This window comes from Ipomoea nil, unplaced genomic scaffold, assembly GCF_001879475.1.
Source record: "Ipomoea nil cultivar Tokyo-kokei standard unplaced genomic scaffold, Asagao_1.1 scaffold0233, whole genome shotgun sequence".
In the NCBI taxonomy this organism is placed as follows: Eukaryota; Viridiplantae; Streptophyta; class Magnoliopsida; order Solanales; family Convolvulaceae; genus Ipomoea; species Ipomoea nil.
In genome coordinates, this window is record NW_017616661.1 from 14793 (window position 1) to 28174 (window position 13382).

The 13382-nt window shown below is 38.5% G+C and overlaps 1 protein-coding gene across 1 annotated transcript; it reads right to left on the bottom strand.

The window, feature by feature from the left end:
- Positions 1-7211: 7211 nt before the first annotated feature.
- Positions 7212-11386, bottom strand: LOC109146487. The gene is made up of 3 exons (XM_019294136.1): positions 10308-11386; positions 8317-10256; positions 7212-7960 (listed from the first exon to the last, which is right to left on the bottom strand). The coding sequence occupies exons 1-3, from the start codon at positions 11384-11386 to the stop codon at positions 7212-7214; spliced, it is 3768 nt and encodes a 1255-aa protein (XP_019149681.1).
- Between the last annotated feature and the right edge of the window lie 1996 nt (positions 11387-13382).

A 13382-nucleotide genomic window follows, 5' to 3' on the forward strand; every position in this document is an offset into this window, starting at 1 on the left:
AATGATATAGTAAAAATTAACTTACAAATTTTTTTAGAAGTTTTCATGCATTGATAAAATTTTGATGTGTAAACTTGTTCAATTGGAGCTAGTAGGATGTTGTTGGGAAAAATCCCACTATCTGTGAAAAATCAAAATCACAGAACCGACAAGAGCGCAAATACGAGATGGTACGAAATAGCCAAAATAAATAACAGATACAAGGGATTTTTCCCAACAAAGTGGTATCAGAGCTTTGGTTGTTGATCGGGTATATTTGACATGGAGGCAAATACAATAAATATGGTGCGATTGAACAGTATAAATTTTCACATCTGGAAGGCCAAGATGAAGGATCTCCTGTTTGTGAAGAAATTACATCTACCTGTGTTTGCAACTGCAAGGCCAGAAAATATGTCAGATGAGGAATGGGACTTTGAGCACCAACAAGTGTGTGGTTATATTCGACAGTGGGTCGAAGATAATGTTCTGAATCACATTGTGAATGAGACACATGCCAGGAGCCTATGGGATAAGCTTGAGACCTTGTATGCTTCCAAGACAGGCAACAACAAGCTGTTCTTGTTAAAGCAGCTGATGAATCTGAGATACAGGGAAGGTACATTGATTAATGATCATGTCAATGATTTTCAAGGTGTTCTTGATCAGTTGTCTAGCATGGGCATCAAATTTGAGGATGAGGTACTTGGTCTCTGGTTGCTTAATACTCTACCTGATTCTTGGGAAACATTTCGCGTTTCTTTGACCAACTCTGCTCCCAATGGTGTCGTGACCATGGAGAATGTCAAGAGTGGTATCTTGAATGAAGAGTCAAGAAGAAGATCTCAAGACACCTCCACTTCTCAGTCTGATATTTTGGTTACAGACGATAGGGGGAGAAGCAAGCAAAGGGGTCAGAAGGGTAGATATAAAAGCAGAAGCAAGTCAAGGTCAAGGCACAAGGATCTTGAATGTTATCATTGTGGCAAGAAGGGTCACATCAAGAAAAATTGCTTCAAGTTGACAAGGGACCAGAAGCTAGACAAGAAAGATGAACACACAGAAAACCAGGTTGCAACGGTTAGAGCAGATTTACTTCTTTCTTGTGATGAGAACGCCGTCAACGTTGCATGCCATGAGACAACTTGGATTGTGGAATCAGGCGCATCTTACCATGTTACACCAAGGAAGGAATTCTTCACTTCATATACTCTAGGTGACTTTGGAGAGCTAAGAATGAGTGATGATGGTCAGGTGAAGGTGATTGGTACCGGTACAGTTTGTCTTGAGACCAGCAATGGCACAAAGTTGGAACTTAAAAATGTAAAGCATGCACCGGGTATCAGACTGAATCTCATTTCTACAGGAAAACTCGATGATGATGGTTTCTCTTGTTTCTTTGGTGATGGATATTGGAAAATCACTAAAGGCTCGTTGGTTATTGCACGAGGTAACAAGTCTTCTAACTTGTACTCTTTGCAAAGCTCTATTTCTGGCGACTCAGTGAATGTGGCAGCAAAAGAATGTGCATCAGAATTGTGGCATAAACGACTTGGCCACATGAGTGTGAAGGGGATTGATTGCCTTGCCAAGAAGAATAAGCTTTCAGGGGTAAAGGAAGCTAGATTGGACAGATGTGTTCATTGCCTGGCAGGGAAACAGAAGAGAGTTTCTTTTATGAGCAATTCTCCTTCAAAGAAGCCGGAGCCACTTGAGTTGATACATTCTGATGTGTGTGGACCAATGAACGTTAGATCACTTGGAGGTGCATCTTACTTCGTGACCTTCATTGATGATTATTCTAGGAAACTCTGGATTTACACTTTGAAGCACAAAAGTGATGTGTTTGGTGTGTTTAAAGAGTTTCATGCCCTTGTTGAGAGACAGACAGGGAAGAAGTTGAAGTGCATCCGTACTGATAATGGCGGTGAATACCGTGGCCCATTTGATGAATATTGCAGAATGCACGGTATTAGACATCAGAAAACTCCTCCTAAAACTCCTCAGTTAAATGGCTTAGCAGAGAGGATGAACCGGATAATTATGGAGAGAGTCAGATGCATGCTTGATGACGCAAAGTTGCCTAGTTCTTTTTGGGCAGAGGCGGTTTCCACAGCTATTCATGTTATCAACCTATCTCCCGTTATTGCTTTGAATAACGAAGTTCCCGATAAGGTTTGGTGTGGAAAGGAAGTTTCGTATGATCACCTCAGAGTCTTCGGTTGCAAGGCGTTTGTGCATGTCCCAAGAGATGAGAGATCTAAGTTGGACTCGAAGACTAGACAATGCATTTTCATTGGTTATGGTCTTGATGAATTTGGCTACAAACTGTATGATCCAGTTGAAAAGAAGCTTGTGAGAAGCTGAGATGTAGTGTTCTTTGAAGATCAAACCATTGAAGATGTTGACAAAGTGAGAAAGCCAGAATCTCAAGATGGCGGAAGTTTGGTTGACTGTGAGCCAGTTTCCAGCAGAGATACACATGGTGTTGATGAGGTTCAAGAGAATGGCCAGAATGGTGATCGTGTACCAGACCAGCAGGATGATACAACTGATGTGGATGGTCATGTTAATGATGTTGCGCACCAGGAACAAGAAGTTCCTTCGCAGGTTCCAGTTGATCCTCCTAGAAGGTCTAACAGGGAACGGAGACTAGGGGTGTGCGTTTCGGGTTTCGATTCGGTTTTTTTTCGGTTTCGGTTTCGGTTTCGGTTTTTCGGTTTTAAAAAAGTTAAACCATTCGATTTAACATTAAGGTTCAGTTCGGTTTCGGTTTGAAACGGTTCGGTTTCGGTTCGGATTTAATTTGGTTCGGTTTAAGCTCCCCAAATTTCAACATTTTCTAATTTTTCGAACATACTAGCAAACAATACATATTCACATAATCCAAATTCAAACTCTAAACATTATATAACAAAATAGCAATCCAAAGTTCAAACACAATACTAAGTACTAATTACCAAACATCAGTTAACGTTTTTGCACAACCGACACTTCAGTTGGTTCAGTTGGAATATTTTTATTGATAAGATGAATAATCATCTATCTGTATAGTTGATATTAAAAGAACTAGTGTCAATTACTATATAGTTAATTTTTGGACACAATCTATCATTGCTAGTGCACTCGAAATATATTCCAATACTAGAAAATAATTATAGTGCACTGGAAATCAAAATTAGAATGACTGTAAAGCACATTAAATTTATAGAAAAACATGAAACTAAGGAAAATACTGAATATTGTAAATATAACTCAAGTTAGATATAATTATGAGGTAAAGAACAATTGCGACAAACAACAAAAGTGCAATGTAGAAAACAAGCTATAAAGAAATCAAATAAAAAATATAAGGTTCGATACCAGTAAGAATGAGAACTGAAGAACGGAGCAGGCATCGAGGAACTTGGATTTACTTCTTTATTATTATTATTATTATTATTATTATTATTATTATTATTATTATTATTATTATTATTATTATTATTGTTATTATTAATTTTATTTTATTATTATTATTATTATTATTATTATTATTATTATTATTATTATTATTATTATTATTATTTATTAAAAAAATTATATAGCATTCGGTTCGGTTCGGATCGGATCAGATCGGTTCGGTTCGGATAAACCGAACCGAAGTGCCCACCCCTAACGGAGACCATCTACTCGTTACTCTTCCAGTCAGTATGTGCTCTTAACTAATGGGGGAGAACCTGAGTTCTATGAAGAAGCTATGGAGAGTGAGCAAAAGAGACAGTGGCTTGAGGCTATGCAGGATGAGATGAATTCCCTATATGCAAATGATACCTTTGAGTTGGTGAAGGCACCAAAGAACAGGAAAGCTTTGAAGAACAGGTGGGTCAACAGATTGAAACATGAAGAAGGCACTTCAGTTCCACGATTCAAAGCTCGACTGGTGGTGAAAGGTTTTAGCCAAAAGAAAGGTATTGATTTCGATGAAATTTTCTCTCCTGTAGTGAAATTTGCATCCATTAGAGTTGTGTTGGCTCTAGCAGCTCGTTTGGATTTAGAAATTGAGCAGATGGATGTAAAGACAGCTTTCTTCCATGGTGATTTGGATGAGGAGATATATATGGAGCAGCCTGAGGGTTTCAAAGTCAAAGGGAAAGAGGATTATGTTTGCAGGTTAAAGAAGAGTTTGTATGGATTGAAGCAAGCTCCGAGGCAGTGGTATAAAAAGTTTACTTCCGTTATGAGTAAGCATGGGTACAAGAAGACTTCTTCAGACCACTGTGTTTTTGTAAACAGATTCTCATATGATGACTTTGTTATATTGTTGCTCTATGTTGATGATATGCTGATTGTTGGTCGCAATGTTTCAAGAATTCAACAATTGAAACAAGAGTTGAGTAAGTCCTTTTCTATGAAGGACATGGGACTAGCAAAGCATATTCTTGGGATGAAGATCATCCGTGACAAGCAGAATAAGAAGCTGTGGTTATCTCAAGAGAAGTACATAGAGAAAGTACTTGAGAGATTCAATATGGATGAAGCTAAGCCATTGAATACACCTCTTGGTATGCATTTCAAGTTGAGCAAGAAACAATGTGCTTTTAGTGAGAAAGAGAAGGAAGAAATGCAAAGAGTTCCTTATTCTTCAGCTGTAGGTAGTTTGATGTATGCGATGGTATGCATGAGACCAGATATTGCTCATGCAGTGGGTGTTGTTAGCAGATTTCTTTCAAATCCAGGGAAAGAACATTGGGATGCTGTTAAGTGGATTCTAAGATATCTTCGGGGTACTTCAAGTCTGAGTTTGTGTTTTGGTACAGGGAAACCTATTCTCACCGGATACACTGATTCAGATATGGCTGGAGACGTTGATACGAGGAAGTCCACTTCAGGCTATCTGATTACCTATGCAGGGGGAGCAGTTTCATGGCAATCAAGATTGCAAAAGTGCGTTGCTTTGTCTACCACTGAAGCTGAGTTCATAGCATTGTTGAGGCCAGTAAAGAAATGCTATGGATGAAGAAGTTTATTCAGGAGCTCGGGTTTGTTCAAGACAAGTATGTGCTCTATTGTGATAGTCAGAGTGCAGTTCATCTTGCAAAGAACTCCACGTAACACTACAGGTCAAAACATATTGACACAAGATATCATTGGATTAGAGATATCTTGGAATGCAAGATGCTTGAACTTGAAAAGATTCATACAGATGATAATGGGTCTGACATGATGACCAAATCATTGCCAAGAGGAAAGTTTGAGGTATGTTGTTCTATCACCGGGATGGCGATATCCTCCACATAGTAGGGAGGGGGAGATTTGTTGGGTTGGGGCTTCCCTCCTATGTGGTAAATAGCTCAATTTGGACACAACCAATTTTATATTCACTATAATATTTGATAGCTTCTTGAGGAAGTGCTTCTGGCAATTATTTAATTGTCATGGGGTAGAAGTTGAAGGGTGGAAGTTTTGGAGAAAAGGAGTTTGGGTTGAAGTTGAAGGGATGAAGTTGATGGGATGAGATTTGAAGATAATTTCCCCTCAAATTGCACTCTCCCCCTTTCTCCCCCTTATGTCGGCAAAGCAGCTATAAAAAGGGGATGTTGTTCTCATTTATTCACCAGAGAAATAGAGAGAGAAACAACCACGTCTTCTACCCACTTCTTAGGCAAGAAAGAAGAAAAATAAATTCTATTTATTCTTCTTTCTTCATTTCGGTAGTAACATCAAGAAAGAAAGAAAATTCAATTTTCTTCATCTTCTTTCTTCACGGCGTACGCAGAAGGAGCATCATCAATTTCTTCTTCATCTGTGGCATTTCTTTGTCGTGGGTTTGCCGATCTCTTGGGTATTATCTTCATCAAATATTTTGAGGTCAGCTTGTATTTATTCTGGGCATCTTTTGGGTAATCTCGTAATATTTGTATTATGTTCACCTTGCTCGTGTGGTTGAATATTTTGGGTACGAAATATTATTCCTTTTAGCCTGTGAATTAGAATATATGTATTTGGCCTACTGTTGGTGTATTTGATGATTTTGGATGTTTGGCTCGTGTGGTAGCCAGGAACTTTGTACCCAAGATTTATTATAGTGGAATATTTTTGTGGTGGTGGTCCCGTGGTTTTTCCCCGCTTTGGGGTTTTCCACGTAAATCTTGTGTCCCTTGTATCTGTTATTTATTTTGGCTATTTCGTACCATCTCGTATTTGCGCTCTTGTTGGTTCTGTGATTTTGATTTGTCACAGATAGTGGGATTTTTCCCAACAGATGTTAACATTGTCAATTATTTGAAAAATGATCCTACCATTTTAGAGTCCATGTGTAATTGTATATATGATCAACAACTTTGTAGTTAGGCTGCGTAGGTCTGACAATGATGTAAGAACAATTTTGTCCGATAAACAAATAATAGTATAATATTAGTAATGTAATGTACAATTGTACCATTATAAAAAAAATACAAAAAAATATTAATACCATAATGGCCTAAATCATTCCAATAATGCAAAAGCATAATTGAAATATTAAGTTTTGTTCTAAATAATCAGAAGAAGATTAATTAAAAAAAAAACTTAACATAAATTTTTTTTATATAAAAAAATTCAAGAAAATCAAATGATTTTAAAGTAGTTCCTGATTTATAATATTTGATGCTCAACTTTGAATGCTATGTATTTAGTTGAGCTAATTATTTGACCAAAGTTTATGTTAAATTTTATATTATATATATTTTTAATACATTTTAACATATTCATAATATATGTTTAACAATTATGTCAATTATACTTGGGATGAGGTTCGAACTTAAGACCTTATATAAATTAAGAGTATATTAAGAATAATAAATAGTTAACGGAATATTCTGTTACTAAAGTTTAAACTAACGGAATTTAGAGTTATTTAAGGGAAGAAAATAATATAATAGAGGGTAAATAAGGAAAATCATTAAAAGATACTAAAATCAAAATAATATGAACCATTCATTTTAAGAAACAATTAGTACCGGCATTTCTTTTGTTCCAGTTAAGGGCCTAACATTATTCGCTCATATTAGATTTGTAGATAGATATAGTATAGATCTACAAAGGAAATTGTATTACACTATTTTAAAATTTTAGAAAAGAATTTTTACGCAGAATTATTGTACGAATGGGAAAGTAGAAATCAATATATTTTATTGGGAAGAGAGATTTATTAGGAATTGGGACGGAAGTTTTTTTTTTTTTTTTTTTTTTGAAAGGAGCCTGTAGGGCATTTATTGAAAATATGCAGAAATAGATGCTGGCGGATCGTAGTCCGAGTACAAAGTAGCTGACTGAGATAAAGCAGTAGATGCTAAAGTATGAGCTAAATAATTATCTAGTCTAGGAACATAATGAAGTAAACAATAATCGAAAGATAATATACTAGTCCTGCAGCTATCAATGGCATATCCCAAGTACGATCTTGACGAGTGTGTCATAGATGATAGGTATTGCTGAAGTACCAAACAATCCGTGAAGAGATCGATAGACTTTATTTCGCGACTTCTTAGCCACGACAAAACTTCCTTGCATGCATAGGCCTCCGCCATTAGTGGTGAAAAACAGTCTCTCATAGGGGCAGTCATAGCCGAAATATAATGTCCTTGCGAATCTAGAATAATAGCTCCTACCGCCGTTTTGTTCGTCTGTGGGTCGTATGCCGCATCGAAGTAACACTGATTCCTTATATCTCGTGTAGTTCGGAGTTCCATGCTTTGCGTCGGCGGTTGTAATGTATTCTGCATGGCAGCAATGTTGTTGGGCGTTGCCGAGAAATCTGCTGCAGCCGTGTGAGTATCCACCACGGTAGCAACTCGGCCGGGTGACGTCGTGGAGGTGTGTAGCGAATGCAGACCAGGATGGGCTAATTTCCAGGCGTTCACAGCTGATGATGCCATTGCAATTATTTTCTGCGGCCTGGGCAAGGCTGCCTCCCATACAGCCCCATTCCTTGCCCGCCAAATATAGTATAGAAGTGCCACTGCATAAATAATTCCATCATTATCTAAAATATTCAACAAATCATTGAACCAATCACTGAAAATATTTGTGATACAATTGGGGATTGGAAGGTGGGATTGTGCCCAAATGTTTGTCGAATAAGCACATGTGATCAACGAATGCACAATATCTTCATGCCCAATTCCACACATGGCGCATGTTGGATCAATATCAACTCTCTTTATAAGTAAGTTCTTCGTAGTGGGTAAAATATCATTCAGAGCTCTCCACAGAAATGTTTTCCACTTTGGGGGGGGGGGGGGCGGGGGGGGGGGGCTTTAAGCTTCCATAATATTTTCCATTTATCAAAGGCCCCAACCGTTTGGGTGTAGTCACCTACTATCGTTCTATAACCACTTTTAACCGAATATTCTCCTTTTGGGTCCCCATACCAGTACCACAAATCCTCATAATCGGGTGACACAGGTATTTTTAAAACCCTCTCTACATCCTCAGGATTCAAAATATCAGTTAGTATTTCCTGATCCCAGGTTCCTGTCTGCTGGTCCATCAGTCCCATTACCTTTGCCTGTGCCAATTGGGGTGGCCTTTCTGTTATAATTCTTGGGTGACTCACATCTTGTAGCCATGGATGGTCCCAAATCAAAGTCGATTTGCCATTCCCAATCCTGCGCCTAACCCCTCCACAAACCAAATCTTGTGCTGCCAAAATACTTCTCCAGCAAAAACTTGGATTATTTCCCAAGCATGCTTCATAGAAGGAATTAGTGGGATAGTACCTGGCTTTATAAACTCTTGAAACCAATGAATTAGGCTGTGTCAGAAATCGCCACGCTTGCTTGCCCAACATTGCAAGGTTAAAGGCACGCAACTCCTTGAATCCCAATCCTCCATATTCCTTTGGGATACATAGTTTATCCCAAGCTTTCCAATGAATACCCTGACCATCTCTCGATCTCCACCAATATCGATTCATTGTTCGTTCAATGGCCGTGCACAGAGTCATAGGGAGTAAAAAAACGCTCATTGAAAAGATAGGCATTGACTGTGCCACACTTTTCAATAAAACTTCTTTTCCTGCCTGTGACAAAAGTTTCTTATTCCACGAGTCTATCCTCTGCCTTATCTTATCCTCAATATATGAGAATGCCACTTTTCTATTCCTGCCCACAAATGATGGAAGCCCCAAATACTTTCCAAAATTCTGAGCCTGCATTACTCCCAACATATCAGCAATCTCCTCCCTTATTTCACTTCGGGTATTCTTACTATAACAAATGTTCGATTTGTGATAGTTAACTGCCTGGCCAGACATCTTCTCATATTCCGACAAACAACGTTTCACCACACCCGCCTCTTGAGTATTTGCTTTGAAAAAAAACAGACTATCATCAGCAAAAAATAGGTGGGTAATGGAGGGAGCTCCTCTCGCCACTCTACATCCATGTATCTCCCCTCTTGCTTGTGCCTGTTGTAATAACATTGAAAGCCCCTCAGCACAAATAATAAACAAATAAGGTGACAGGGGATCACCTTGTCTTAAACCGCGAGTCGGGGTTATTTGATCAGTCGTCGAACCATTTACCAGTACACTGTAAGACACAGTGGTTACACACATCATTAGTAACTCTATCCATCTTTCATCAAACCCCAGTGCCCTTAGCATCCCTTCCAAAAACGGCCATTCCATACGATCGTAAGCCTTTGCCATATCCAGCTTTAAAGCCCCCCAACCTGCTAGTCCACATTGTTTCCTGTTCAAAAAATGGCCAACTTCCGCCGCTATCAAGATATTATCTGTAATTAGTCTTCCAGATATAAATGCACTCTGGGATTCAGAAATAATACTCTCCATTAGTGGCTTCATCCTGGCTGTAATTATCTTTGCCATAACTCTGTAAATAACATTACTCAAGGCAATTGGCCTATAATTAGAAACCATTTCCGGGGTTTTCTTCTTGGGGATCAAAATAATGTTCGTTTCATTTAATTTGCCAGGTATTGAGCGAGTATTCAAACAATTCAGAATATAAGTAGAGACATCAGAACCCACTACATCCCAAAAGTGTTGATAAAATCCAGGGTTCATACCATCCGGGCCTGGCGCTTTATCAGGATACATTGAAAACAGTGCTGCTTTAACCTCCTTCTCCTCAAAAGGGCGCAATAAACTCTCATTCTGTATATTTGTTACACGTGACTGTATACTCCCAAAGAACTCATCATCAATAGTAGGAGTACTCGAGTTAAAAATACCACGATAATAATCCAAGATTTCATTCGTCATGGCATCCCCCTCAATCCAATCCCCATCACTATTCATAATTTTAGTAATAGAATTCTTTTTCTTTCGATGAGAAGCATACCTGTGGTAAAATTTGGTGTTTAAATCCGCATCCTTAAGCCAATGCTGCTTGGCCCTCTGCCTCCAGTACGTATCTTCCTGTAACTCAATACGAGCCAAACATTCATCTAGTCTCCGGAACTCGGCTAGGGATACTGGATCCGTACATCTCCGCAGGCGCAACTGTTCCTTCCGTAAATTCAATATTTTCTCACCAAACTTATGGAATCGGTCTTCACCCCAGCGTGTTAACCGATCACCACATAGAGTGACACACTCCTGCAACCCTCTGCTCCTTCCCTCGCCCCATGATTTCTCCACCACCTCTCTACATCCCTCATCATGTAGCCATGCCATCTGAAATCGAAAACCCCTTCTCCGACCACCCCTCCTTCCCCGCAGATCGAGAATCCCAAGGAAGAGGAAGGAATGATCTGACTTCCGGGTTAATATATTTTGCACATTAGCATCAGCCACCAACTCCCTCCAGGTTTGAGAAGCCAAAACCTTATCCAATCGTTCCTCTATCCAGTTGGGCGTGCCCTTTCCTTTCTCCCAAGTATATGGATATCCAGACATTGGCAATTGTGTCAAACCACACTCCTCAATAGTTTCTCCAAAACCCCGTAGCAAGCTGTCTGGATGGGGATTCCCTCCTCGTTTCTCATACTGATATAAGAGATCATTAAAATCTCCAATAATTACCCATGGCAGATCCGATCTACTAGCCAATGACCGAATAAGATCCCACGACTCTCTTCTCTGGGGGCGCTTCGAGAATCCATAAAACCCAGTCATCCTCCACTTATCAAAACCTGGCACACTCACCACAACATCTATGTGGTTATTAGAATAACCCATTATTCTTGCAGTCTCATTCGTTCTCCATAACAAAGCCAATCCTCCACTCAATCCAGTGTTATCCACATTCAAAAGGCCTTCGAAACCCAGTTTAATCCGAAGTCGCTCTGCATGATCTCGGTTAACCTTGGTTTCCATCAGAAATATAAAATCGGGTTTCTTGCGGGACACTACGTCCTCAATTTCCCGAACTGTCCGTGGATTACCCAAGCCACGGCAGTTCCAGCTCAATGTACTCATTGGGTCGGGCGGGTCTGCACTGCAGCACTCGCCATCTGCAAGTTTTTTTGAACATCGGTCATTGCTATATCCTCTTCCAACACCACTCCCTCCCTCACCCGATAGCCCCTACCACCCTCAACCTCAGAATTCGCCAAACATAAGTTGTCTGGCTCGATACCCACTCCCACTTCCACTCCCCCATCAACCTCCCCATCCACTCTACGCCTCTTCGGGTCCACCCTAACTCCCTCTTCCTCCCCAATTACCCCCTTCTCCCTCGACATCCCAACCTGTCCGTCACCACCCTCCCTCACAGCATTACCAACCGCCACCCTTCCCCTCATTCCTACCGTATCCCGCCCCCCCGTGCCTGTCGCACCGTGACCGTATCCTCCAATACCAAACCCAATTTCCTTCCTCCGCTCTTGCCCCATCTTAAACCATTTATCACCCAATGTCTTTGTCGGGTTATTTCCACCCGCTCTCATAGCCGCCCCAAATAAATATTGATCTGGTGACAATAGCGAACGACGAGCAGCTAAACAGAATTTATCAGTATGCCCCATCACACCGCAGAAAAAACAGAACATATGCAAACGTTCGTATTTGAAATTTATCCAGACCCACGTTCCATCCCGCATAATCATCTTCATACGTCGTTTCAATGGAACCGAAATATCATGGGCCGGAAGTTAAAATTCCAGGATTTTGTTATTATATATAGTATAGATGTACAAAAGGAATTGTATTACACTATTTTATAATAAAATATTAACCCAGAATTATTGTACGAATGGAAAGTAGAAATCAATATATTTTATTGGGAAGAGTGATTTGTTAGGAATTGGGCGGGAAGTTATAATTCCAGGATTTTGTAATTATATATAGTATAGATGTACAAAGGGAATTGTATTACACTATTTTAAAATTTTAGAATAGAATTTTTACCCAGAATTATTGTACGAATGGGAAAGTAAAAATCAATATATTTTATTGGGAAGAGAGATTTTTTAGGAATTGGGCGGGAAGTTAAAATTCCAGGATCTTGTTATTATATATAGTATAGATGTACAAAGGTAATTGTATTACACCATTTTAGAATAAAATTTTTACCCAGAATTATTGTACGAATGGAAAGTAGAAATCAATATATTTTATTGGGAAGAGAGATTTGTTAGGAATTGGGTGGGAAGTTAAAATTCCAGGATTTTGTTATTATATATAGTATAGATGTACAAAGGGAATTGTATTACACTATTTTAAAATTTTAGAATAGAATTTTTACCCAGAATTATTGTACGAATGGTAAAGTAGAAATCAATATATTTTATTGGGAAGAGAGATTTTTTAGGAATTGGGCGGGAAGTTAAAATTCCAGGATTTTGTTATTATACATAGTATAGATGTACAAAGGGAATTGTATTACACTATTTTAAAATTTTAGAATAGAATTTTTACCGAGAGTTATTGTACGAATGGGAAAGTAGAAATCAATATATTTTATTGGGAAGAGAGATTTTTAAGGAGTTGGGCGGGAAGTTAAAATTCCAGGATTTTGTTATTATATATAGTATAGAACTATAGATGTACAAAGGGAATTGTATTACACTATTTTAGAATAAAATTTTTACCCAGAACTATTGTACGAATGGAAAGTAGAAATCAATATATTTTATTGGGAAGAGAGATTTGTTAGGAATTAGGCGGGAAGTTAAAATTACAGGATTTTGTTATTATACTAGTTTTGTACGCGCATTGCGCGATTGGGATAATGCCCAATATTATTCTTAAATAAGTATTTTAAAGTATAGCAAGACAAGATTATATTAGAATTGTTCATACATTAATAATTGAATGTTGAATTTGCATATTTAAATTGGTAATTCTAAGTTTACAAATGCAAGATAATATAGTCAAGATTAATTATAATTGTCAATAAAATAATTGTATGGGTATAGTTGAAATCAAATACGGGACATAAAGGAGAGCAAATAAAAATTGAAGCATAAAATAT